A 25067-nucleotide genomic window follows, 5' to 3' on the forward strand; every position below is an offset into this window, starting at 1 on the left:
TGAGACAGGGTTTCTCTGTAGCCCTGGGTGTCCTAGAACTTGCTTTCAGACCAGGCTGGCTTCAGAAATCCTCCCGCCTCTGCCTTCCAAGTGCTGGAACTAAAGGCATGAACCAGTACTAACGAGCTCTTTTACAGTGTTATATTTCATATCTGTACCTCAACTCCCTACTCCTGCTGCCTTCAGACTTCCCCCAACCCCAGCTCCATAACTCACAGCTGACATGTTTTCTATGTTTTTAGTATGTTTGGAACTCTGTTTCAAACCCTTTCTTTTACCTTCTTGAATTAATAAACTCCACTCTGTTCTATGAAATAGGGAATTGAGTGTGTCTGTGTGTCTGTCTGAGTGTCTGTGGTGTAAAATTGTCATTCCTGTTTCAACCTGAGCAACTTCTGCAAACCTTATGCCACCAGCTCCTGTGTTCACATGCTGATTCAGGGCCTTTAGTTGTGTTGCTAAATTCCCTGGAGTCCTTCTATTCTCTAGCTTCCAAATGTAATTGATGCCTCTTCTCTCATACTGGTACTTACATCCCCCCCCCTTTTTCTTATTGTGATTTTCTCTGTATTTACATTTCAAATGTTATCCCCTTTTCTCCCCACTCCCCTTCCCTCTGTCCTTCCCCCTCCCCCTGCTTCAGTGAAGATGCTCCCACTCCCATCCCAGTGCATTCCCCTACACTGGGAAAATGTGCCTTCTCTGGACCAAAGGCTTCTTCTCCCATTGATGTCAGACAGTGCTGTCCTCTGCTACATATGCAACTGGAGCCATGGGTCTCTCCATTCGTACTCATATGGTTGGTGTTTTAGTCCCTGGGAGCTGCGGAGGGTTTGGTTGGTTGATAATGTTCTTCCCATTGGGTTGCAAACCCTTTCAGCTACTTCAGTCCTTTCTCTAGCTCTTTCATTGGGATCCTAATGTTCAGTCTCTAGGACTCTGACAGAGCCTCTAAGGAGGTATCCATATCAGGCTCCTGCCAGTAAGCAATTCCTGGCATCATCAGTAGTGACTGGGTTTGGTGGCTGCTTATGGGATGGATCCCCTGGTGAGGCTGCCTCTGAGTGATCTTTCTTCAATCCCTGCTCCTCTATTTGACCTTGTATTTCCTCCTGTGAGTGTTTTGTTCTCCCTTCTAAGAAGATTGACTCTGGTCTCTCTGTACTACTGGGTTATTATAATGTCTGACTGAAAGATACAAAGGAATAGGTGTGACCTGATGTGGGTAAGAGGACCACATGTGGCCTGAGTGCCACCATGTGTACTTTGCCAAGACTCTTTCCTGCTCCTGATAATGCTTGCTCTGTCTGGGATCTTCTCCTGTGTACTTGTCCTGCCCCTGACTGTGTTTTGACCCATATGAAGAAGGTGTCTGGTTCAGACTGCATATGCAGAAGCAAAGGGGGATTAAATGTAGACGAGAGGTGGTACAGGATTGTTGGCATGCCTTCATAGCACCATTGCACAGCACACCTATGGAGTGGCTGTTGAAGGGACAAGAGGAACATGTGGCTGCCCATTATGACATCAGGGAAGTTTTTAAAGGATAATTATACTTCTCTCTATGAAGAACCTGTATGATATGTACCCAGCATTTTCATAATACATGAGTTCATCATTTATTTAATCAACTTCCTACGGATCTGGCTTTTCTCGGTACTTTTTGCTATTATTAGCAATTTTCTAGTGTTCAATCTGTTCCTTTTTCAAAAAGTATCTTGTTACTTTGGGTAATTTGAGATTTGGTGAGTCAGAGTATGAATATTTACAATTTTAACACTGCTGTGAAGGTTATTGTGACAAGGTTATAAAATTTTTACCTGTTTGCCTGGAATCTTTAAATGCATCACTTCCTTTCATCTTCATTAGCTATTAACATTAAATGATTGTTTATAGATGAAAATGAGAAATTATGTGAAACTTTCCTTAGATACATATGTTACATAATATTCACTTGAATCTTACAAACTCTTCTAGCTTATTACTTTCCTTGAAAATACATTGCTGGTACAAGCTGTTATGAGAGCTGGTCTCTAGGCTGGAGGTATACGTAGTTTGATGGTAGAATGCTAGCCCAGCAACCTATAGGTCCTGGGTTTGATGCTCAGCACCCGCCCCCTCCCAAATTCGTTTTCTTACCTAATCATAAGATTCTTGTTAGAAACTGTAGACTTCTGCCTTTTTAAGTTATTAATTTCACGAGCAGTATTTCTTGAGTACCCAAATGCTAGGTGCTGGTGACAGTGTCAACAATTATATATATATATATATGTGGGAATTGTGTATTTAACTGTTCCCTTACAGACTGTGGAGGGAAAGAAAGATGAGATTAGATCAGGGTCCCAGGAAGACTTCAGAAGCATCGGTGAGACAGACCAGGTGGGGAAACAGGGTGTGTGAGGAACTAAAGGGTCTGGAGGGTTGGACCAGTGAGTTTGTGCTGAGTGGAACATCAGCAGAGGTCCCAGAGCCACTCAGCAGGGCACCCATCTGGCCAGTCACACATTAAAAGGTTTCTCTGGCTACACAATGGAGTATGGCACTAGAGTAAATCAGGTGTGAGGCAGAGGCTTGCAGCTGGAAGTCTCTCTGGGAGGCCAGAACATTGGCTTCCAAAGTGGACCATCCAATACATACTCATTGTGTCCGGGAAGGACTGTAAGACCTTCTAATTACATTCATATTTAGAAATTAAGCCACCTAAGCATTCAGACAGGTCATACTTGTATATAATTTAGGAAGCATGTATGTAATGAAATTATATACTTTCTTAAAGTTACTAATACATGTGAATAATGAAAAGTGATTACCAGGCATGGCAGTTATTTTCATAACTACTCTAATACTTTTCCTAATTGCTGCAATAAAATATTTTTTAAAAAGCAACTTAGGTGACAAGTTTTGTTCTGGCTCACAGTACACTTCATCATGTTGGAATTCAAGGCAGCAGGCGTTTAAAGTAGCTGGTTACATTGCATCCACAGTCAAGAAACAGTAAGTAATGCATGCTGCTGCCCAGTTTCCCTTCTTCATTCATACAATCCAGGTTCCCACACAGGGAATGGTACCTTCTGCACTGAGTAGGTCTATTAGTTTGCTTTGCTGAACACCATAAGCTAAAGCAAAAAGGGTTGTTTAGTTTTGCTCACATTTCTCCCATCACAGTCTATCATTGAGGGAAGTCAGGGAAGGAACTAAAACAGATCATAGAGGGATGTTCCTTACTGATTTGCCCCTGATGGCATGCTTTACTTGCTTTTTTATACATCCCAGAACTGCCAGTTCAGGGGTGGCACCACCCACAGTGTGCTGGACCCTCTCACATCAATCATTAATTAAGAAAATACCCCAATCTGATAAAGGACTCTTCTCAATTAAGGTTCACTTTCCCCAAATGACTCAAATTTGTGATAAAAACCAGCCAGCACAGTTGACCTTCCCACCTCAATCAAGGTGATGCCCACAGACATACTAGGGCATGATTCTACATTCTATCAAGTTGACAACTAACACTACCAGGATAGCACAAGCCCTTGATCCCCACACTGTGGAGATGGAGCTAGAGGGACTGCAGATTCAAAGCTAACCTGTGGTCCACAGCACAACAAAAAGGAGAAAAGGTTTTAGGACTAGGAGTGTGTGGCTCATGGCAAAATACTTGCTTAGTATGTGTGTAGTATCAGCCTAGGATTCTATCCCTAGCAATGTAATTAGTTGACAGATGTGTCGTGCTGGGGAGATGGCTAGTATGAGCAAAAAATGTTGCAGGTCTGAATTGACAGGCAGTAATTGAGGTGATTAAAGGTAAAAGGATTGAAGCAGGTGCCAGAAGACTTGGTGCAGATTGCAAATGAACAGGGAGGGAAGTCCCAAAATACTGTGAGATGTTTGGGCAAGCAGTGTTTGAAAGATGGAAACTGAGGCAGAGCAGGTGTTGGGATGGAGAAAGGATCCTGTAAGTCTCCAGGTGGAGACCCAGGGAGAAGACAGGTTAAAGAAACACAATAGTGCAGACTTAGGTTTTGTTGAAGAACCAAGTCCTCTGAAGCATGTCACTTTGTCATGCTATGCTCCAGCTATTTTTGTTGTGGTCACTGAGGATCCAGGCCATTGACCCCTCACAGCTCTATACATTCTTACTTTATCTCTCAGGATGGACCCTTCTGCTCATGTTTCCTTAATCAAAGCTACTCACTTGCTACCTCTGATCTTAAAAGTAAGAGTACATACAGTATATTATCCCTCCAAGATCATCCTTCCGTGACCTCAGACATGGCCAGCTCTGGCCATTGACTAGCAGTTCTCCAGAAGACCCACTGGTGCATAGGCTATAGGGTATATCAAGAATAGTCTTGAACTTACCCAAAACCACTTGGCTCAAATGCTCTGGGGGATCTTAGACAGAAAGCAGTGTGGCAGAATTCAGATGGAAATACAGGTGTCCTGTTTGGTGATCTCTGCAGTCTCAAGTTACTAGTGCCTCTGAAGAGCAGTAAGTGTAGACAGTACCAGAACAGGAAATATAAGCTCAGCATGATTGTCTAAAGGGGCACTGGCAGCGAGACTTGGGGAAAATCAAATTGTATCTGCTTCTCTGTAGCCTCTGAAACTTTGCACTCCATGCCTTTTTCGGGGAGCACATTTGTGGTCTTGTTTTTTTGGGGTCTATGGCATTGCATAGGTCAGGCAGCTGACAGGCAGAGCCAGTGGAGTTGCAGTAACAGAGATAATACATCTAGGAAAGAAAGGGTCTGGGACACTTATGTGCTGTCCTCTATCTAGAAGCTGATCAGATAGTGAGTGACCACTCCCACCAGATAGTCGGGTTGATGGATAATTTGAAAGGACTGGTATTTATTGATACCTAGCTAGTTAAAGGGAATTTGAGGGCCCCAAAGGAAGTGAAATCTGAAGCCTCAGATGCAGGAGCAAAGATCAATAAGAGTAACCAACCAACCAACCAGGGAAGCCTGACCTTGGGGGTCACTGACAACTTAATTTCTAAAGGTAGGTGTGTGTCTGAAAGAGTTCCAAGGGCAGGACTTTCCGTCTCCACAGCATTTGCCTTCTCTCTTCACCTTCCCACAAGTCCATGAGATGAACTGTTTAGCTTTCCAGTGGCTTCCCATTTTCTTTTTTCCATAGGCATGACTAAAACATGGACAACCACAGAGAAACAGGATTCGTCAAAAAGGAGGACCCTAGAAGGCCTATCTCTCAGCTTCTTGGCCTGTTAATTCAGCAGGACCCCTTCTGAAATAAGAGTTTTGTGGAAGGTCAGAGGAGGCAACAGTTAACATGATTTGACTTGAGAAAGAAAAATTGTGGTGTCTGTGGCTCGCTTTGTGATGAAAAAGAAACAGGTGACAGGAGAGTGGTAGGTCAGAGGGAGATTTTTGTCCTTGAGACCTAGAGTACCCTGTTTCAAAGTGGCTTTATAACCCTGGGACAAAGCTCATATGAACAAGATAAGCATATTCCAGTCATTTAGGAAGCCTGGTGCCATCTCACTGAAATTAGCTCAGTGCATTTCCATCAATGAGGGGTTTTGATATGTTTCTCAATGTCTGTGATAGCAACCAGATTTTATGTAGTCAAATGACTTTCCTTATAATATAGACTATTAATGAGTTCATGGGAACAGACTACTTAAAAGCAGTATTTCAAAGAGGAAGTCACAGGAGAAATTATACAACACTTTGAGGAGAATGAAAACAAAGGTACAACAAACCAGAATTTATATCTGTTTTAGTCAGGGTCTCTATTCCTGTACAAACATCATGACCAAGAAGCGAGATGGGGAGGAAAGGGTTTATACAACTTACACTTCAACATTGCTGTTCATCACCAGAGGAAGTCAGGACTGGAACCCGAGCAGGTCAGGAAGCAGGAGCTGATGCAGAGGCCATGGAGGGATGTTGCTTACTGGCTTGCTCAGCCTGCTTTCTTATAGAACCCAGGTCTACCAGCCCAGGGATGGCACTACCCACAATGGGCTGGGCCCTCCCCCTTGATCACTAGTTCAGAAAATGCCTTACAGCTGGATCTCATGGAGGCATTTCCTCAGCTAAGGTGACAGCAGATGCTGGCGAGAATGTAGAAAAGGAAGAACACTCCTCCATTTTTGGTGGGATTGCAAGTTGGTACAACCACCCTGGAAATCAGTCTGGCTGTTCCTCAGAAAACTGGACATAGTACTACCTGAGGACCCAGCTAAACCACTCCTGGGCATATAGCCAAAAGACACTCCAACATATAACAAGAACACACGGTTCACCATGTTTATAGCAGCCTTATTTATAATAGCCAGAAGCTGGAAAGAACCCAGATGTCCTTCAACAGAGAAATAGATACAGAAATTGTGGTACATTTATGAAATGGAGTACTATTCAACTATTGGAAACAATGACTTGATGAAAATTCCTAAGCAATTGTATGGAAATAGAAACTATCATCCTGAGTGAGGTAACCCAGTCACAAAAGAACACTCATGGTATGCACTCACTGATAAGCAGATACTAGCCCAAAAAGCTCAGAATACCAAGAAACAATTCACAGACATTATGAAGCTCAAAAAGAAAGGTAGGTCAGAATGTGGATGCTTCTTCAGTCCTTAGAAGGGAGAACAAAACACTCACAGGAAATACAAGTTCAAATAGAGGATCAGGGATTGGAGAAGAGATCATCTAGAGACTGCCTCACCTGGGGATCCATCCCAGCTGCAGCCACTATTGCTGATGCCAAGAAGTGCTTACTGGCAGGAGCCTGATATGGATGCCTCCTCAGAGGCTCTGCCAGAGACATACTGATACAGATGAGGATGCTTGCAGCTAACCATCAGACTGAGCAAGGGGACCCCAGTAAAGGAGCTAGAGAAAGGACCAAAGAACCTGAAAGGGTTTGCAATTCCATGGGAAGAACAACATTATCAACCAATCAAACCCTCCACAGCTCCCAGGGACTAAAACACCAACCAATGAGTATGAATGGAGAGACCCATGGCTCCAGTTGCATATGTAGCAGAGGACAGCATTGTCTGGCATCAATGGGAGGAGAGACCTTTGGTCCATTGAAGGCTCGTTTTCTCAGTGTAGGGGAATGCCAAGGAGCTGAGGTGGGATAGGGTTGTTGGGAAAGGGAGCACCTTCATGGAAGTCAAGGAAGGGGGAGGAGGGATAGGAGTGGAGGAAGGGTGATAACATTTGAAATGTAAATACAGAGAATATCTGGTTAAAAAAAAAGGAAAAAATACATAAAAATAATTAGAAAAAAATTTTAAAGTAAAATTAAAAATTGTGGGGCTGGGAAGATAACTCAGTCAATAAAGTGCCTGCTTTGCAAGCATGAGGGCCTGAGCTTGATGCTTAGAACCCATATGAAAAATAGCATGCATGGGGCTGGAGTGATGTCTCAGTGGTTTAGGGCACTTAGTGCTCTGGTGAGGACCTGTGTTTAGTTCTTAGTACCCACATCAAGAACTCACAACTGCTTGTAACTCCAGCTCTAGGGCATCCTGCACCCTTTACTGTCCTTCATGGCATTTGTGCAACACATGTGTGCCCAAACACATACACATTAAACAAACAAATCTGCTTACCTACCTTTAAAAAGTAGCAGATTTACACCTGATCCTGAATCTCCCATTTCCTTCCCCATGCCCCCTCCTTCCTAAATCCCTCCCTCTGCCTGTCTCTTATGACTATAATATTACCCCTTCTAAGTAAGATTCATGATTCCTTGCTCTTGGATCTTCCTTCTTGTTTGCTTCTTTGGGTCTATGTAATATCACACGGTACCTGTATTTTATGGCTAATATCCACTTATAAGTGAGTACATATGGTACTTGGTTACCTCACTCAGGATGACATTCTCAAGTTCCATCCATTTGCTTGTAAAATTCATCATGTCTTGGTTTTTAATAGCTGAATAGTATTCCATTGTATAGCTGTAGAACATTTTCTTTATCCATTCTTCAGTTGAGAGACATCAAGGTTGTAGCAGATGTTCAGCTTGACCTTCATGTGAGTCCTGAACAGCTGGAATGGGGGCCATCCCAAAGGCTGTTGACTGTACTTGGGATATGTTCTACTAGCTGGGCTGCCTTGTCTGGACTCAGTTGGAGAAGAAACAGAAAATTGAAGTGCCAGGGTGGGGGGGATATCCAGGGATCCCCACCTGCTCAGAGGAGAAGGACCAGGAAGGGGACAGTGAGCAGGATATAAAGTGAGTAAGTAAAAAAAAAAAAAAAAAAAAAATTAAATAAAAAAAAAAGTAGCAAACATGGTAGTGTGAGCTTGTAGTCTTAGCACTAGGGAGGCAGAGACAAGGCGATTTCTGGGGCTTGCTGACCCTCATTCTGTAGATAAAGCTGGCCTTGAACTCAGAGACCCACATGCCTCTGCCTCTGGTGTTAGGATTAAGGGTCTATGCCACTATGCCCAGCCCCCCCCCCTTTTTGAGGTAGGGTCTCACTGTATAACCCAGGCTGCCCTAGAACTCATCCTGTAGCTCAGGTTGGCCTCTAACCTTTGGTGATCCTCTCTTTCAACCTCCCTAGTGTTGAATTGTGAGCCACCATACCCAGACAAGGTAACCTTATAAACTGAAATTCACTATTAATTTTTTAAAAGTTGCAGTAGTTAATTAACCCACTCTGTGCTTCCTACAGGTCACACATACGATTTGCAAATGAAACACACACACATACACACACACACACACACACACACACACACACACACCTCCCAGTTAATTTTAATACGACTAACTTAATGGCTGAGCACTTCTAATCCTTCCCCAGGCTAGCAAAAACTCCCCTTGCTATCCTAGAGTTAACATCCTTAAAATCTATATTTCATCTCTGTTACTCCTTTAGCCACCATCTTATAAAGTTACCCTCCAGGCACTAAGATACAATGTACAGGCAATCCAGTGCTCTTTTCTCACCTTCCCCACAAAGTAGTCTTCCACAGTTGTTACAAAAGTGAAGTCCAGGACAGGAGTAAAATGCAATCCCTAGAGTGTTTTACCTGTGCCACTTTGGGTGAATTGCTTTTATTCCTGATAGGGAGAGAGAGTGTGTACCTGACAGACAGGTACTGTGAAGTCCCACCATAATCTCAGTGAAGATAGACATTGTACCGTTACCACCACTGTTACCATAAATACTGCTGCACAAGTAGAATTACCTAAGAGTCAGTACTGGAGCCCTATGGAAAATCTAGTCATTGCATTTACGTTTACAGTTCCCTTTGTTTCATGGCCAGTGAGTCTTGTCTGTGCACTAAGTAACCTAAAAAAGAATTGATGGGCTGGAGAGATGGCTCAATAGTTAAGAGCACTGACTGCTCTTCCAGAGGTCCTGAGTTCAATTCCCAGCAACCACATGGTGGCTCACAACCATCTGTAATGAGATCTGATGCCCTTTTCTGGTCTGTCTGAGGACAGCGACATAGACATAAATAAATTTCAGAAATCTGAAACAAACAAGAAAACAAAAACACATTGCTTGATTATAGTTTATGGGGGAAAATTGTGACCTTGGACTTGAGTATATGAAGTTTGAGGAGACATGAACCTTTAAGAGGACGGCAGGTCCTATTCAGAGTCTTGAAGGAAGAGGTGTATTCTCTTAGTGCTGAAGTCCTGAGCCTTGAGGGCAGGCTTCATTTCTACCAGCTGTTAAGGACAGGCTGCTCACTGTGAAAATTCACTGTAAACAGTAGTACTGGTAGTCATTCAAATTATAGCTAAAGGAATTTCTGATCATTATGGTTTATGTCTGTAATCCTAGCACCCAGGAGGTTGAAGAAAGTACATTACTTTACACATTAATAATCATAAGCTCATTGCATGTTACTGTAAGTAGCATTAGTTATAAAAAATCTTTATTTTCTAACATATGCAGTTTCAGTGAGGACATTAATATTTTCACAGATTTCTTTTTAAAATTACATTGGTCTGTTTCTTGAACACATATGGGAACTCAGAGAACAACTTGAGTAGTTAGTTCTCTTTTTTTTTTTTTTTGCATGGTCCAAAAGAGCAAATTTAGGTCTTCAGGCATGGCAGCAACCACCTTCATGTACTGAGTCTTATCATTGGCTCCATGTTTTCACAACTTTCTCAAAAGTCGGGCTGCTCAGAAGCCAGGTGGCCCTGCTGTCCAGCGCTTTCAAGCTTACCAGTAATACCACTTGAGCTGTAGCATATAGAAACTGCCACATCATGTCAGTGTTAGGAAAATCGGTGCTCTCATTGGCCCTCTGCAGGACCTTGGGGACACATGAACCTGCAGTGCACCCGGGCAACTGCTGTGTCACTTAGCATCTCAGTCAGCGTTTCTGACTCAGTTTCTGTGTCAGTCTAGTCTTGCTGGACCAAATACTTATTTCTGGGCACTTTCTAAATCACACCTAAGGTGAGTTGACATGTATGTGTAACAGCAGAGATGAACCCAAAAGCACTATGCCAAGTTAGTAAGATGGCCACAAAATACACTATATGACTATCTGAAAGTTTAGAAAGGGCAAAACTGTAGGACAGGGAGGCAGAACATTGTTGCTGGGCTGAGGTCAGCGGGAGACTGAGGGCTCTGAGGGAATTTGGAGCAGTGAGAATATTCTTCACTCTGTGTCCCTCCCACACTTCCCTCATCGTTTATTCTGTTGGAAGGCACTTAGTAGTTTGGATCTTGAGCCTCAGGAGAGAAAGTATATCCACACAAAGACTCAAGTGTCCTGGCAGCTTTATTTACAGGGTCCCCAAACTAAATCAGTGCCTACCACTGAGTATCCCCAGACTAAACGTGGCAAAATCATGGAAAACTCACAGCTGCAAGCAAACACCATTTTCATGTATTTTAAGAGTAATGCTTTCTCCACACAGTGAAACCAATAGCCCGTCGTTTACCATTGGGATCAGACCAGGACTAAATGCTCTATTACTGAGCCTTTTTTTCTTTATGTTTTGAAACATTACATAAGATGGAAATCACCTACTCTTTATAACATTAAGAAGAACTTACCAAGAAGAAACTAAAAACAAAAATGTAACACAGACTGTCTTTGAACTCAGGGCCACGTGTGAGCTAGTCAAGGCCTCTATGATAGTCCCTGTTTTAATGCCTCCGTTTTAACTTCTTGGATGACAGCTATGAATAGAAGCTGCTGCATCTTAGACTCCACCCCCCAAATGTAGCACCAGACTACAGGTTTGAAAAGGGTGGAGACTTTATAAAGAGCATTGAGAAGAGAAATCCAAAGACTCTTGAGACACCAGCCCTCCTGATAGGGATTCCGTGGGATGAGTCCAAGGGTTGGTCTCATTTTCAGCCTCTCTAGTCTCTGAGACCTGGTTGGGCAGGTTCTGCTGATGTTCTGGGCGTAAGCACTTCCTGCTTCCCACGAACAGCTAATGTGTAACTTAGCCCTGAGCTGGATCAAAGCAGTTTAGCAGCAGTAAGGCTTCGACACCTAGAGAAGCCACTCTGCCGGAATGAGGTGGAAGCGGGGGTCTGATATCAGGTGGGATGCTCTCTGAGGGTCTTGTGTCTCTGCTGGAGTCTTATTCGAGGCCAATATAACATATCAACAGGACTGTGTCTTTGCTTTTTAAGAATTAAAACTTAACCCTCTAGTACAGTTGAAAACTTAAAGGACTATCTCAATTATTTTAACAAACGCAGTTGGGAGACCACTTTCATCAATGGCAGTGTCCTCTATACAGAAATATGCCTGTGGCACTTGTTGAGACAGCACAGGTGTTGTTAATAAGCAGGCAAAATTGTATGTACTGCCTTTTGACCCACATTGTTTCTGTCTCATAGACGAAAGAGCCTGTGGTTCCGACTAAGGAAGATACTTCTCTGTGTTTTGGGGTTCTACATTGCCATTCCGTTTCTTGTCAAACTGTGTCCTGCGATACAGGCCAAACTGATATTCTTAAATTTTGGTAAGTCCTCTATTAATTTTTCTTTAATTTTACTTTATAATAAATAGTTTATTTTCTTGATGGTGTCTGATTTTAAAGAGGCTTTTCAAATTTTAATTGAGATTGAGTTTACATGTAATAAAATGTCCGGATTTTAAGTGTACAGTGGGTAGGGAAATAGAGTCACCACCCAGACCCAAGGATAGAGTGGGTCTGTGACCTGGGAGGGACATGGCAGGGATGGCATGGGTCCATAGGTGACTATTTTGTGTTGGAGGTGACTGTCTCTCCTAGCCAAAGTAGATGAAAATGTTGACAGTGAGTTGTCTGAAGCTGCCATGTTAGAGACATTGTGGTACAGGTTAATTGAAAAGAATACTGTCTCTAAAATAATAACAGTAATGAGGCCTTGTGGGGTTTTTAAGTCGTTATTATTGGTCCTTTTCTTAAACCTTTTTTTTCTCATAAAAGAAAAAAATTGACCTATTTTGATTTTTTGGTGGAATTGTGTACTGTTTACCAAACAGTTTTAGGTCGTTGAGTTAGATGGACCCCGTGTGGTTCCAAAGCTGTTTGCGGTATAAAAGGGATGAAAAGGTGAGAAAGCACTGTGCTATGAGGCAGAAGAAGAGGGTTCCTGGTGTGTTCAGTAAAAACAGCCTTTTCAGAAATACCATTTTTATACCCAAGATGAGGCAAAGGCTGAGGCATAGGGTGACATCAGTGATTGCCTTGAAAATGGTTGTGGTCAACGTTGGGATGGGTTGAGGTGGACGCCTCGCTGTGTCTTTGGCAAGGCTGGCTTACAGAATGAGTGTGACCCTTGTATGTTTGCCAGCTTGAGACTCAGAAGGCTGGCTTGATGCTGTGAGACAGCAGGCAAACTTCAGACAGTTAGAAGGCACCGTGAGGGTCCAGTCCATATGAGAGTAAAGCCAAGGATGCAGGGCAGGTCGGAGGCATGGCTCAGGCTTCAGAATTCAGTTCAAGGCTCCATAGAGTGGTTTTTACAAATTTGGGGTGTTTAGTCTGTCATAGACGTAGTTATAGAAAGTTGGAAGATACTGACAAGGAATTTCTATTTAAACTACTGAGAGACAGGAATATATGTGTCACATGCTACTTTTTTACTGTTTTAGTTATTATTGTTAGTATTTTAGTTTTTCAAGTGGAAGGTTCTCAAATTTCTAGGAATTTATGATCTCTAAGTTTGATAACTTCTAAGGAATAAATTTAAGAAGAAACAAAATTATATAAAAACCAAGGCAATGTTGTTTTTTCAGATTTAGTAAAACTCTGAAAAAACCTTAAAGAAGGTTAAGAAAAGAATCTGTGATTTGCAAGCATGAAGACCCAAGGGCTGTAATTTATTGATAGAACCCTTAGAACTGACCCAGGTAGCCTAGGGCTGTGCTCCCTGCTGCTTGGCACAGGTCAAGTGCCAGGAAAGATCTAGGTTGAATTTTTTTCCCCACTAGATTCTATGGGGTTCTTTAGACACAGTGCACAGTTTTGCAATGCTGATTTTCTGAAGAGATAGAAACTATGCCACAGGCACAGAACTTTGGGTTCTCTAGTCTAGTCACATATCTCTAACAGCAGGCTCTGTAATGGGCTGTTCCCAGGTTTATGCCTCCTCCCAAAACACTTAGTGTCACAGGGAAGAAGCTGTAAGATGGCTGACCTTCTTCCAGAGGTCCTGAGTTCAAGTCCCAGCAACCACATGGTGGCTCACAACCATCTGTAATGGGACCCAATTCCCTCTTTTGGTGTCTGAAAGCAGCTACAGTGTACATAAAATAAATAAATAAGTCTTAAAAAAAAAAATAGGTGGCTACCTCTCAGGTTGATGCTCCCTCTAACTTCCACTCTCTACAGCTTGGAGCAGAGGACCATGTTGCAGGTTTGGTTTGGGACTGTAGTGATTTTGCAGTAGTAAGACTTAAACCCAGGGCCTCACATGCTGCATGAGCACTGTAGCAGTGAACTCCTTCCCTGGTCAGTATTTCTAAAGGGATGATAGCATAAAAATCTGTCTCTGGGTTTGTTTGTTTGTTTTTTAAATTATTTGAGCTAGGGAGGTGGTGCAGTGGGTAAAGTAGTTGGTGCTCAAGGATAAGGATCTAAATTTGGATCCCCAACAGCCACATAAAAAGCTCAGTGTGCTGGCACTGTAACCCTGGTGCTGGGTAGTGGAGCCAGGCTGTTCCTGGAGCGGGTAAGCTCCAGATTTAGTGAGAGATTCTGTGTCAAAAATTAAGGTGGAGTCTGGGCATGGGGATGCACTCATGTTATCCCAGCACATGGAAGGCTGAGGCAGATGAATCTCTGTAAGTAATTTGGTTTATATAATGAATTCAGTCCAGTCAGGTACTGAGACTTTCTCCCCCAACAAAAGTAGAAAAGTGATTAAGATAGATATCCTGTTATCAATCTTTAGCCTCTGCTTGAGCAAGTATATCCCCCCCCCCCATGTGACTGCAGGTGACCACAGTGTAGCTCACAACACACACAAATCTCAAGAGATGCTAATGTCAGCAGGTCAGTAAGGTGGCTCAGCAGGTAAAAGCGCACAGCCTGGTGACCTAATTTTAATCCCCAGAACGCATAGTAGAGTAAGAGAACTGATTTCCAAAAGTCCTCTGATCTCCACATACATTCCACCAGACATGCATGAATGCTTGTATTCATACATATATACATGCAATAATAAACTTTTAAAAAAAAAGGATGCTTAAGTGTTTTTACAGTGACTATGTGTGGGCTTCCTAATTTCCATTCCTTGAAGGATGGACTTAGAACAAGGTTTAAAGATTGAGCAAACTTAATGCAAAAAAAGCCTGGGCAAAATTTAAAAATTAAGTGAAAATAGATGAGCTGGTTTACTTGTACTTAAAGAATTTACTTTTGGGTATAAAATTGTAAAGTGGCTTTATAATGTGCATTGTTTATTTAAGAATGAGAAAGAGTACTGATATATTTAAAGATATTTGTGTCCTAAGTAAACACAGTTCATTTGCTGTTTTTAACATGCCTGTCTGAGATGGCTTCAGGAAATGCAGGAAGACACATATCTCTATAGGCAGTTTTGGCTCTATCAGTTATGTTAAAGTTTACATCTCTCTCTCTCTCTCTCTCTCTCTCTCTCTCTCTCTCTCTCTCTCTCTCTCTCTCAGACACACACACACACACACACACACACACACACACACACACACACACACACACCAAAAGCAAACTGGAGGCTGGCTTTGTGTGTCAACTTGACACAGGGTAGAATTATCACAGAGAAAGGAGCCTCAGTTGAGGAAATGCCTCCATGAGATCCAGCTGTAAGGCATTTTCTCAACTAGTGATCAAGGCGGGAGGGCCCATTGTGGGTGGTGCCATTCCTGGGCTGGTAGACTTGGGTTCTATAAGAAAGCAGGCTGAGCCAGGGGAAGCAAGTCAGTAACATCCCTCCATGGCCTCTGCATCAGCTCCTGTTTCCTGACCTGCTTGAGTTCCAGTCCTGACTTCCTTTGGTGATGAACAGCGATGTGGAAGTGTGAGCTGAATAAACCCTTTCCTCCTCAACTTGCTTCTTGATGTTTGTGCAGGAATAGAAACCCTAAACACCAGTGAAAGGCTTCTCTGCTGCTCTTCCTTTTCAAGTCCTTTCATTTTTTTCTCTTTATAATCTATTCCTAATCTGCAAATGAGGTTACAGCTTTCAAGTTTCGAAGTGTGTGGTAGATTGTAGAGGGAAGCCTGGGATTGGCATCTACAGCACAGGAAATAGACTTCTTTCTGGTGAGCCTTTATGTCCCACTGTTACCTTAGCTCTCTGATAGGTGGCTGCAGCAAGACAAAAAGGCCTGGCATTTCTGTCTTCCTTTTTATGCTGCCACCACCTTCAAGTCAGGTTCTGTTCAGCCTTCATGCAAACCTATTGATCCTCTGTGGCAGTTCTTCCAGTAGCTCTAGTACCTAGCATCTACCGCTTCTGTTCCACCTTCACGCTACCCAGTAAAGGCCTACTTCTCCAGTTGTCCAGAGAGTAGCCAATGCTAGCCCCTTTTCTGCTTGTAAGCTGAAGCCCCATTGTATTCTGGAGCCTTGCTTGTATTCTTTGGTCTCATCTTTTAAGATTCATTTATTATATATCAGTACACGATATTCAGACACACCAGAAGAGGGCATCAGATCTCATTACAGATGGTTGTGAGCCACCATGTGGTTGCTGGGATTTGAACTCAGGACCTCTGGAGGAGCAGTCAGTGCTCTTAACCACTGAGCCATCTCTCCAGCCCTAGTCTCGTTTCTATATGCCAAAGGACTCCCAAGTCTCCAGTAACACTAATGTCAAGATAAAATCTGAATGCTTTAGTATGACTGTGTCCGTTTCTCTGACAGGTCTACAGACTAGCTGGCTTAAACAAATGCCCTCCACAGTCCTAGTGGCTGAAAGTCTAAGATCTAAGTGTTGGTATCCTCTGAGGCATCTGGATTCTTTCTTTCCTCCCTCCAGTGCCTTGTGCATAGTGGGCAAGCGCTCCACCATCCCCTGCCTATTTCACCAGCTGACAGTGGCCTGCAGTCTTTGGTATGTCTTGGCTGTAGAAACCTCACTCCTTCCACTTACAGTCTTCAAATGGTCTTCCTATTTAGAAGTATGCTAATCATGTTAGAGGTTACTCTGGTGACCTCATTCAAGATTTGTTACACTGAAAAGACTTGGTTTTTAAGTGAGGTCTTGGTCTTGAGTTCTAGACTTTGGGTGGGAGGACATAATTCAGCATGTACCAGAAACTTAAAAGGAACTTTAAAACTTCAGGTTGCTTTTTCAGGGGAATGTGGATTAGGAAGGTGCTGATTGCAGTCTTGGAGAGAATTCCTTTCTCAAAGGCCTGGGGGAGATGCTCAGGAGATTCTGTAGAAGGAGCGTGTGTCTTCGTGTGTCCGATGGTTCATTTATTCAGCAAGTGTGCATTGAGGCCAAGTGCTATTGTACGAAGAGAGCTAGACCACGATGCATGAAGTTAGTTTTGAAACTCACCCCTTCACAAACAGCAACAACAAAAAAGCTGTCAGTGGATTCCTTCTAGAGATCATGGTCACTCAGAAGTCAGGACCATGCTACTCTTTGTCACTGTCCCCCATGGTAAGGATAAATTACATCTTGGGGCTTATGCTTTTTTTGGTATATTCATTTAAAATTTCTATTTTCCCATAAAATTTTTCTTCAAAAGTTGTTTACCATAGCAATAAAACATAGTGTTATATAAAGAAAAAAGTAAGTCTTTCTGCACACTCACACTTGGCATGTGCCTGTGTTCCCTCTCCCAGTCACACATGGTATGGTTGCCAGTGTTGATTGTGTTGTGTTTGCAGTGACATTGGGGCATGGTTCTTCTCAGTTACCCTGTCATGCACGTTTCCCATTCTGACGTTTCCAGGATGTCCCTTTGTTTGGCGTACCAACTGCATACAGTTTATCTAGTTATGGCCCTGCTGGCAGATGAAGGTTAACTGTAAGACTCTGCATAGTGCCTTGAGTTCACTGTGGACTAGGTTCTAGAATTCGTTCATTTTTCTGTCTTTTCTGGCTTAAATGATAGTGCCAGAACTTGAGAACCTCCGTGCCTCCTTTCCCTCCTATACCCCTGTCATCTTATCCGCTATCCCTTAACCAGTGCCTCTGCCAGCTCCCTGGACCTAGCCTTTAGTTGTGGCTTAGCTGAGCTTTTCTGCGGGGTTTTCTCCCTCTGTGTTTCAGCCTATCTTGTGCCAGCTTATCCTGTTAAAGACATCACTTTCCCTTGCTGCACTCTTCCTCTTTGAATAAACTTCCTGGTTCCAGGCTCCACTTACTGCAGTGTTTCAAACTGTATTTCAGTGTTTCTTAGTTTTACTCCTTCCCCAAAGTGTGCCTCTCACAAAATCCTGACAAAAAAACCACTTAGTGCTGTTAAGAGTTTTCACCTATGCTGTGGGGATGGGAGTGTGTATTTGTCAATACATGTATATGTAAGGATGTGTGTATTGTAGTGGGGTGTGTGCTTTGTATGCTCACGTGTGCATGTGAATGCACAGGTGAGCAGAAATGTTTCTTTGTGTGCATCTATCCTCTATATTAATCTTGACTTCATCTCTTTGTCCCCTGCAGTGAGGGTTCCTTATTTCATTGACTTAAAAAAACCACAGGATCAAGGTTTGAATCACACCTGCAATTACTACCTCCAGCCCGAGGATGATGTGACTATTGGAGTCTGGTGAGTATCGTCAACCAATGAATCAGGGTAGAGGCACTAGCTTCTTTGGCCTCTTCAGGAGGCTACAAGAGCTCAGCTCAGGCACTGTCCTTGACTCTGGACTTAGGGTACTGTTGTTTGTTTTTAATCTTCATCTATACTTAAAGAGAATAGCTCAGCAACATTTGATCTCAGTGGTGCAAGGTGAGATGGCTCCAAACCCTCCTGAGGTTTTTGAAATGGCAAAGGTTTTGTAAGCATATTGTTTCTAGAGTCTAGAACTCTAGAGACAAAAAGAATATAAATCCTTCTTAGAAGGGAGAACAAAATACTCACGGGAGACAATACAGGGACAAATAGTGGAGCAGGGACTGAAGGAAAGAACATCCAGAGACTGCCTGACCTGGGGATCTATCTACCTCATATGCAGCCACCAGACCCAGTCACTATTGCTGATGCCACAAACTGCTGACCAGCAGGAGCCTGATGTGGATGCCTCCTCAGAGGCTCTCCCAGAGCCATACTGATACAGATGAGGATGCTTGCAGCTAAGCATCAGACTGAGCACAGGGATCCCAATGAAGGAGCTAGAGAAGGGACTGAAGGAGCTGAAAGGGTCTGCAACCATGGGAAGAACAACATTGTTAACCAACCAACCCCCCCCCCAGAGCTTCTAGAGACTAAACCACCAACCATTGAGTGCACATGGAGAGACCCATGGCTCCAGTTGCATATGTAGCAGAGGACAGCATTGTCTGGCATCAATGGGAGAAGAAGCCTTTGGTCCAGGGAAGACTTATTTTCCCAGTGTAGGGGAACGCCAAGGCACTGAGGTGGGAGTGGGAGCATCTTCATGGAAGTGAGGGGAGGGGGGAGGGTTGATTTGAGGGGGAGGGGATAACATTTTAAATGTAAATACATAGAATATCCAATAAAATGATTTAAAAAAAAAAAACAGAAAAAAAGAACACAAAGAGAAAAACAGACTTGAATATATCTTTTTAGAAACATGAATGACCACTGCCTATAGCTGTAGATTTATGTTGTCCATATATGATTGGACAGTGAAGAAGTAGGTGGGGAAAAGACTAGGAAAAGGGAAGAGGAGGGATTTGAGAGGAGAAGCAAGATGGAGCTGGAGAAAGCAGACCTAGATCCAGGTGGGCTTAATCAGTGATAAGTAGATATGAATATTTTAAGGGTTTCTGTAGGTCATTTTACCTCATATAAAAGGGCAGTTTGGGTCTTTGTTGGATGTAATCTTATTGTATAGAGGGTTTGTGGATTGAGAATTTAATATATAAAGCTGTATGAAACGCTATCGGGCCATGGAGTAATGTTTGTGCAGGGCGGTAGTATTCCTCAGGGCAGAAGCATCAGGGCAGGTGGAGTGAACCGCCTGGGAAGGGAATCGTGTGGAGACAGCAGCTTGGACCGAGTGACAGAGTGACAAACTAGAGCAGCACCCTCCGAGTGAGACCTGGCGGGGGGGGGGGCGATAAAGAGATAAGCCATTCTTTTAATTTTTTACTGCAACATGTCGCCCTTCCCAGTGGCCTGTGAGAGAGATGTTTACTTTTTTCCATAAATCCACATTGGACTTAAGCCCTGTGGGCTTCTCTGTAGTTTCTTTGGAATTTATTTTAATGGCTTTTTGTGTAAGTGGTAATTCCTAAACAACTGGGTCAAATTGACTAGACCTGCATCCGAGTTTTCTTTTTCCTTTTAGAAGCAGCTCCAAATAACTGCCCCTTTATCTTAGCTGGGTTTATTTTTCAGTTGCCGTACAGTCTCTTTCTGCAGCCTCAGAAACCCACCGTGTCTGTGAGAAGTTTGTAAATGAGCCCAGTAAGTAGGCTGCCAGTGTGAAGGAGAGGACTTTCAGATGCTTCAGTCTTCGTAAAGAGCAGAGAACAAGAAGGGAGGTTCTTGTTCTCAGTGATGGACGTCGGGAGTAGTCTTTCTGTCATTTTCTGGTTTGATTTAATTGAGCAGAAGCTGATCTGTCTGTGATTTTTGGCACTGCCAAGAATTTGACCTGCAGCTGTATATGGGAGAGAATGATTGTCCCTTAACCAGGAGCAAGGTCCTGTCTTATTTAGAAGTGTCATGGCGGTATTTAGGCAGAGAGCACTAACAGCACCTATGCACATTGTTAAGTACCCAGGGTGTTGGGAGTGATTGCCACATAAATCAAGGTAGTAGACAGCGGATGCTGCCCTTGCCTGTCTGCTTAGGCTGTTCCATGACCTGGGGCCTTGGGAAACAGCAGGCTCTATTCCTAGCTGCTTTTACCACCTTGTCTTCAGATTCGCCCACCAGATGCTGCAACCCAAGGATCATTCTCGGCTGTCAGCTCAGTGTCAGCCGCCGTCTACCAACAGGTTGGAGGTGTGCACACTGAGCCTCTGCCAAGAGTTCCAAATGGGATAGTGTCTGGCTTCTAGAAGAATGTCAGCTCCAACCGTCAGAATAGTTCTACTCTCTTTGCCCTACCACCCCACTGCCTAGGATGGCTGAGAATTCTAGCAACTAGAAAAGTTCCTGCCACAGACTCTCAGGCGTCTGGAACTATGACTTGTGATTGTATGGGAGTGATCATTACGGCAGCCAGAAACACAAAAACGTGATCCTCAAGAATGGACAAGAGAAATGCATTAAAATACGAAAACAAGGACTTGGCTACTTGACTTTTAAAAACATTTATGTCATTAACATCTAGAGTGAATTAACTGAGGTTTTGGGGGAAAAGTAGACCTCGGTTAAGACCCTCGCCAGTGGTTAACAGTATTCAATTTGGCCTTTGTATATCTCAGAAGGAGAGTTTGGCCAAATAGAATAGCAATATCCCAGAGCCTGGACCAGCCTGCCTGATGGTGAATTTAACCATGTATTTATGGCTCTAGAATGCAGGAAAGTTCTACTAGCTAATGCAGGACAGATTTTTCTCACATTTGAATAAAGGCTACCAGAACAAACTATTTGACCAGCAAGAGACCCTTTGCTCTCTCTAAGACCTGACCTTGCAGCTTATAGTTTCAGTTACTTTTTTAGGGGTGAGATATACTTGTATATACTTGTATATAGATAGGAGCTCTGCTGCTTTCTGTCTCCACAACCTTAATGTAGGTGCCACTGTGTGCAGAAGGGGCATCTGACTTTGCTACCCGCCTCTCTGTTTCTGTCTCCAGGCACACAATCCCCTCTATCTGGTGGAAGAACGCCCAAGGGAAGGACCAGATGTGGTATGAGGATGCTCTGGCTTCTAACCACGCCATCATACTCTATTTGCATGGGAATGCAGGCACCAGGTAAGCCCACACTAGTGGTGTGACCTCTGTGCAGCACCTGGATTCTTTCTAGGCTTAGACTATGTGAAGCAGGTCTGGGGTGTTTGTAATCAAGTTTACTGATCCACTGCATACAAGGAGCGCTTCTAAAGAACAAAGGAAAGGTACAGTGTTTCTGGGGCTCGGAGAGTTTGAAGGCAGGCCTGTGTGCTAAGGACCTGTAGGTCTCATCTGCCCGGAGCTCCCTGGGAGAGAGTGCTGAGCAGCAAGCAGCTGTGGAAGCTGCACCTGAATCAGGTGGAAGGGGATGTGTTCCTGTCAGAGAGACTGAGCTCCTCTAGCCACAGGGTGTTTCTTTTCTCCTTGGGTCAAAGGGCACTGTGTCTGCTAAAATGTAGTTTAGGAAACAAGGCTTCTCTTTAAGGAAGTGGTAGTTGTTAAAAGATGACATCCGAGTTTGGCACCGATGTTAGGAAAAGGATGAAGAGAGTGGGGGGTTGGGGGAGGACAATGGAAATGCGGCGAGGCCTGGAGATGCCTCTGGGGGATCTATGTTGGGAATCCCTTCCCCCTGAGGGACCAGCCACACAACAGTATAGTACAGAATAGAGTTTATTCAGGTCATGGGGGAGCTAAGAGGCAGAGAGAGAAAGGAGAGGAATAAAGGAGTAGAGAAGTAGAGGCTGACCATGAGCATGTGGAGAGAGAGGGGAGAAGGGAAGAGGAGGAATAAGGCGGGGAAACAAGGGAGCAAGAAAGAGAGCTAGAGAGGAGGGCGCAAGCAGCCCCTTTTATAGTGTCAGGTCACTGGGGCGGAGCATACCTAGCTATTGCCAGGTAACTGAGGAGTGGGGTATACCTGGCTGTTGCTAGGTAACTGAGGGGTAGGGTTTACAGAATCCCAATGGTAGTCACTCAAGGAGTGGCTTCAGCACACCCTTGAGGAAAATACTGACTCCCTCTCAGCTTTCTGTTTTTCACCGCTGATCTGAACAGTGGCAGGCAAGTCTGTGAGATAGCCCCAAAGTATAAACTAGGGTAGCTATACAGAAAGGAAGCACTCCTCCTCCTCCTCCTCTTTCTCTTCCTCTTCCTCTTTTCCCTCCTCCTCCTTCCTTCTTTTTTCTTCACACTTCTAAAAAAAGAGGCGGAGTATTGAAAAGTGGGCAGAGCGGGAGCTGAGGGCTGAACATGTCTGTCCTAGGCTGCCCACGTATGTGAGCTGTCTGCTGACAGTGTTGATACACCAGCGCAATAACATCAGTGTGTCCTAGTGGGCTGTTGAGAAATTGCACACTTTGTCCATTTGAGCCTTTCTGTTTTATCCCAAATGCTTCTCATGAGAGGGTTTAAGGCCTTGGACTTCAGGCTGGCTTAAGCTAGAGCCGCTCCCACCTAAAAGCCCACATTCTTTTTATAGCACAGCATGTTGTTCAGAAGGGGCAGAGGAGGTGCATTTTTGTAAGAAGAGCATTGTTTAAAAATAGCAGGGTGTCTTTCTCTGTGGTTTTTGGGTTGCCTTTGAGAGAGCCTAAAGGAGCTAGAAGGGAGGCAGACCTTCACAGCAGGGCAGTGGGTGGCTTATGGGTAGAAACAACCAGAAGAAAAATGTATGGGGAAGGCAGTCCTGGGTAGATATCTGATATGGAGCCATGCAAAGGGCATTGTAGAAAGAACCCAGAAGCGCTGCCCACGAGGCCAGTCTCTGTGCCAAGAGCAGAGTGTTTGCCTACTGCTCTGTAGACTTTGCAGTCTGTTTTGTTGAGGACAAGCTGCAGTAGGTTTCTCTTCTGGTTTTTAAAGACCAAGTAGCTATAAATAACCCCTGTAGCATCTTTCCATAAATGAGAAAATTGTAGTTGGCTGTGGCACATGTTTCTGGTGACAGTCAGCGCTTCGCTGTGCTTTCCTACTCCCGAGACTGCCTCTGGTGCCTGTCTACATCCCATATCTTAAATGCCTTGGCTCACCTGCTGAGATGCTTCTCTGGCTATCCTACCTTCCCAAGCACAGTTCCCTGGGCAGCTCCATCAGTCTGAATAATCATAGCATTGAAGTCTCCTGAAGGTGTAGCTTTCTGAGTTCTCAGTCCCACTTTCCGTTTTCAGTCATTGGAGGGAGTAACTAAAAACCTATAGCATGATTTCCTTCTGTCTTGAACATATTTCTTTGCATTTTTTTGTGCTGCAATGTATAGGTTTTACTCCTCTAACTAATTCATGTGGCACTACACACACACTGGCATTCCCACTCACCATATATCTGAGATGGCCTCAGGGCTCATTATAAAAGAAGGAAAATAGGTTTGAAGAATGAACAAAGGATGAATAAATGCTTAGTTAAGACCCTACTCTGGGGCTGGAGAGATGGCTCAATGGTTAAGAGCACTGACTGTTCTTCCAGAGGTCCTGAGTTCAATCCCCAGCAACCACATGGTGGCTCACAACCATCTGTAATGAGATCTGATGCCCTCTTCTGGTGTGTCTGAAGACAGCCACAGTGTACTCATATATAATAAATAAGTCTTTAAAAGAAGATTTATTTTTTTTAAAAAAAGACCCTACTCTGCTGGGGAGCTAGCCGTTCTGTTACACTATGAGTTAACAAAGGCCTCCTGATGAAGGTCCGGCAGATAGGTCCAGGATTCACTATGTGTAGCTATATTCCACACGTGTGTGTGGCATGTAAAGGGGCATCAGTGTAGCCTGATGAGGCAGCACATGGAGAGGAGCTCCCGTGACCAGGGGGTTCAGATAGGAAAGAAGGGGCAAACTAGGAAGGTACCTGGACAAGTTCCTTGACACAGATTCCATGCACACAGGTGGCCGTGGCCCTAGGATGCTGGGAAGGGCTGGGTATCATGGGCAAGCAGGGTGGGGGTGTTGTGTTTCCATATATCTCTTGAATCTGGGGCTATTGAGTATTCATTCGGATTGAAAAATTAAATCACATATGATAACTAGGAAATATTCCTAAGGCGGTGGAAATGAGTTTGATGACAGAGTCATGTGTCTAACGTAGGCCTCTCTGAAATGGGCTTTGGGATCCCAGATTTAAATTTTCTTAAGTATATGAGTTAATGTACACTACGTGCATACAGGTGTCCACAAATGTCAGAGGGCATCAGGGGAACTCATCCCAACTCCTCTAAGGTAATAGTAAGCACTCTTAACTGTTGAGCCATTCCTCCAGCTCTGGTGTCCGAGACTCTGGAGGGTCATCCTGTGCCCCACCTTGAACAGGGACACTAACACTACTTACTGTTTCTCTCCTTACGCTGCAGGGGAGGTGACCACCGTGTGGAGCTGTACAAGGTGAGTGCTGACGGCCCAAAGGAGCCGTGCTGTTTGCTGCAGGATGCTGCAATAGAAGGGGTCACTTGAATTAGCCACTCTGAAAAGTCACCATCCATGGACATGCCAGAAGGTCATGCCTGCTAGTTTTCCCATGGCTCTTCCATTGTGTTGCCTCTGGGGTGGGCTCCAGAACCAATGCATACACTTCGGGATTCTTTCCCAGGTATTTGCTAATGACATGGAAGGGGTTTGACAGTTTTTTCTGTAGTAGAAACACCTCTCCTTGTTCAAGTCCACTAGGCTTTGGATGCTGGCTA

General features: G+C 43.9%; 1 protein-coding gene across 1 annotated transcript in view; it reads left to right on the top strand.

Moving 5' to 3' along the window:
• The window catches only part of ABHD12 (abhydrolase domain containing 12, lysophospholipase), a 69285-nt gene that overhangs the window by 33602 nt on the left and 10616 nt on the right, over nucleotides 1–25067 (top strand). The window contains exons 2-5 of the mRNA XM_080925227.1: nucleotides 11828–11952; nucleotides 18080–18185; nucleotides 21356–21475; nucleotides 24738–24768. Coding sequence (XP_080781353.1) covers nucleotides 11828–11952; nucleotides 18080–18185; nucleotides 21356–21475; nucleotides 24738–24768 — 382 coding nt within the window. The remainder of the gene's footprint in view (nucleotides 1–11827; nucleotides 11953–18079; nucleotides 18186–21355; nucleotides 21476–24737; nucleotides 24769–25067) is intronic.

Source organism: Micromys minutus, assembly GCF_963924665.1.
Source record: "Micromys minutus genome assembly, chromosome: 11".
Classification (NCBI taxonomy): Eukaryota; Metazoa; Chordata; class Mammalia; order Rodentia; family Muridae; genus Micromys; species Micromys minutus.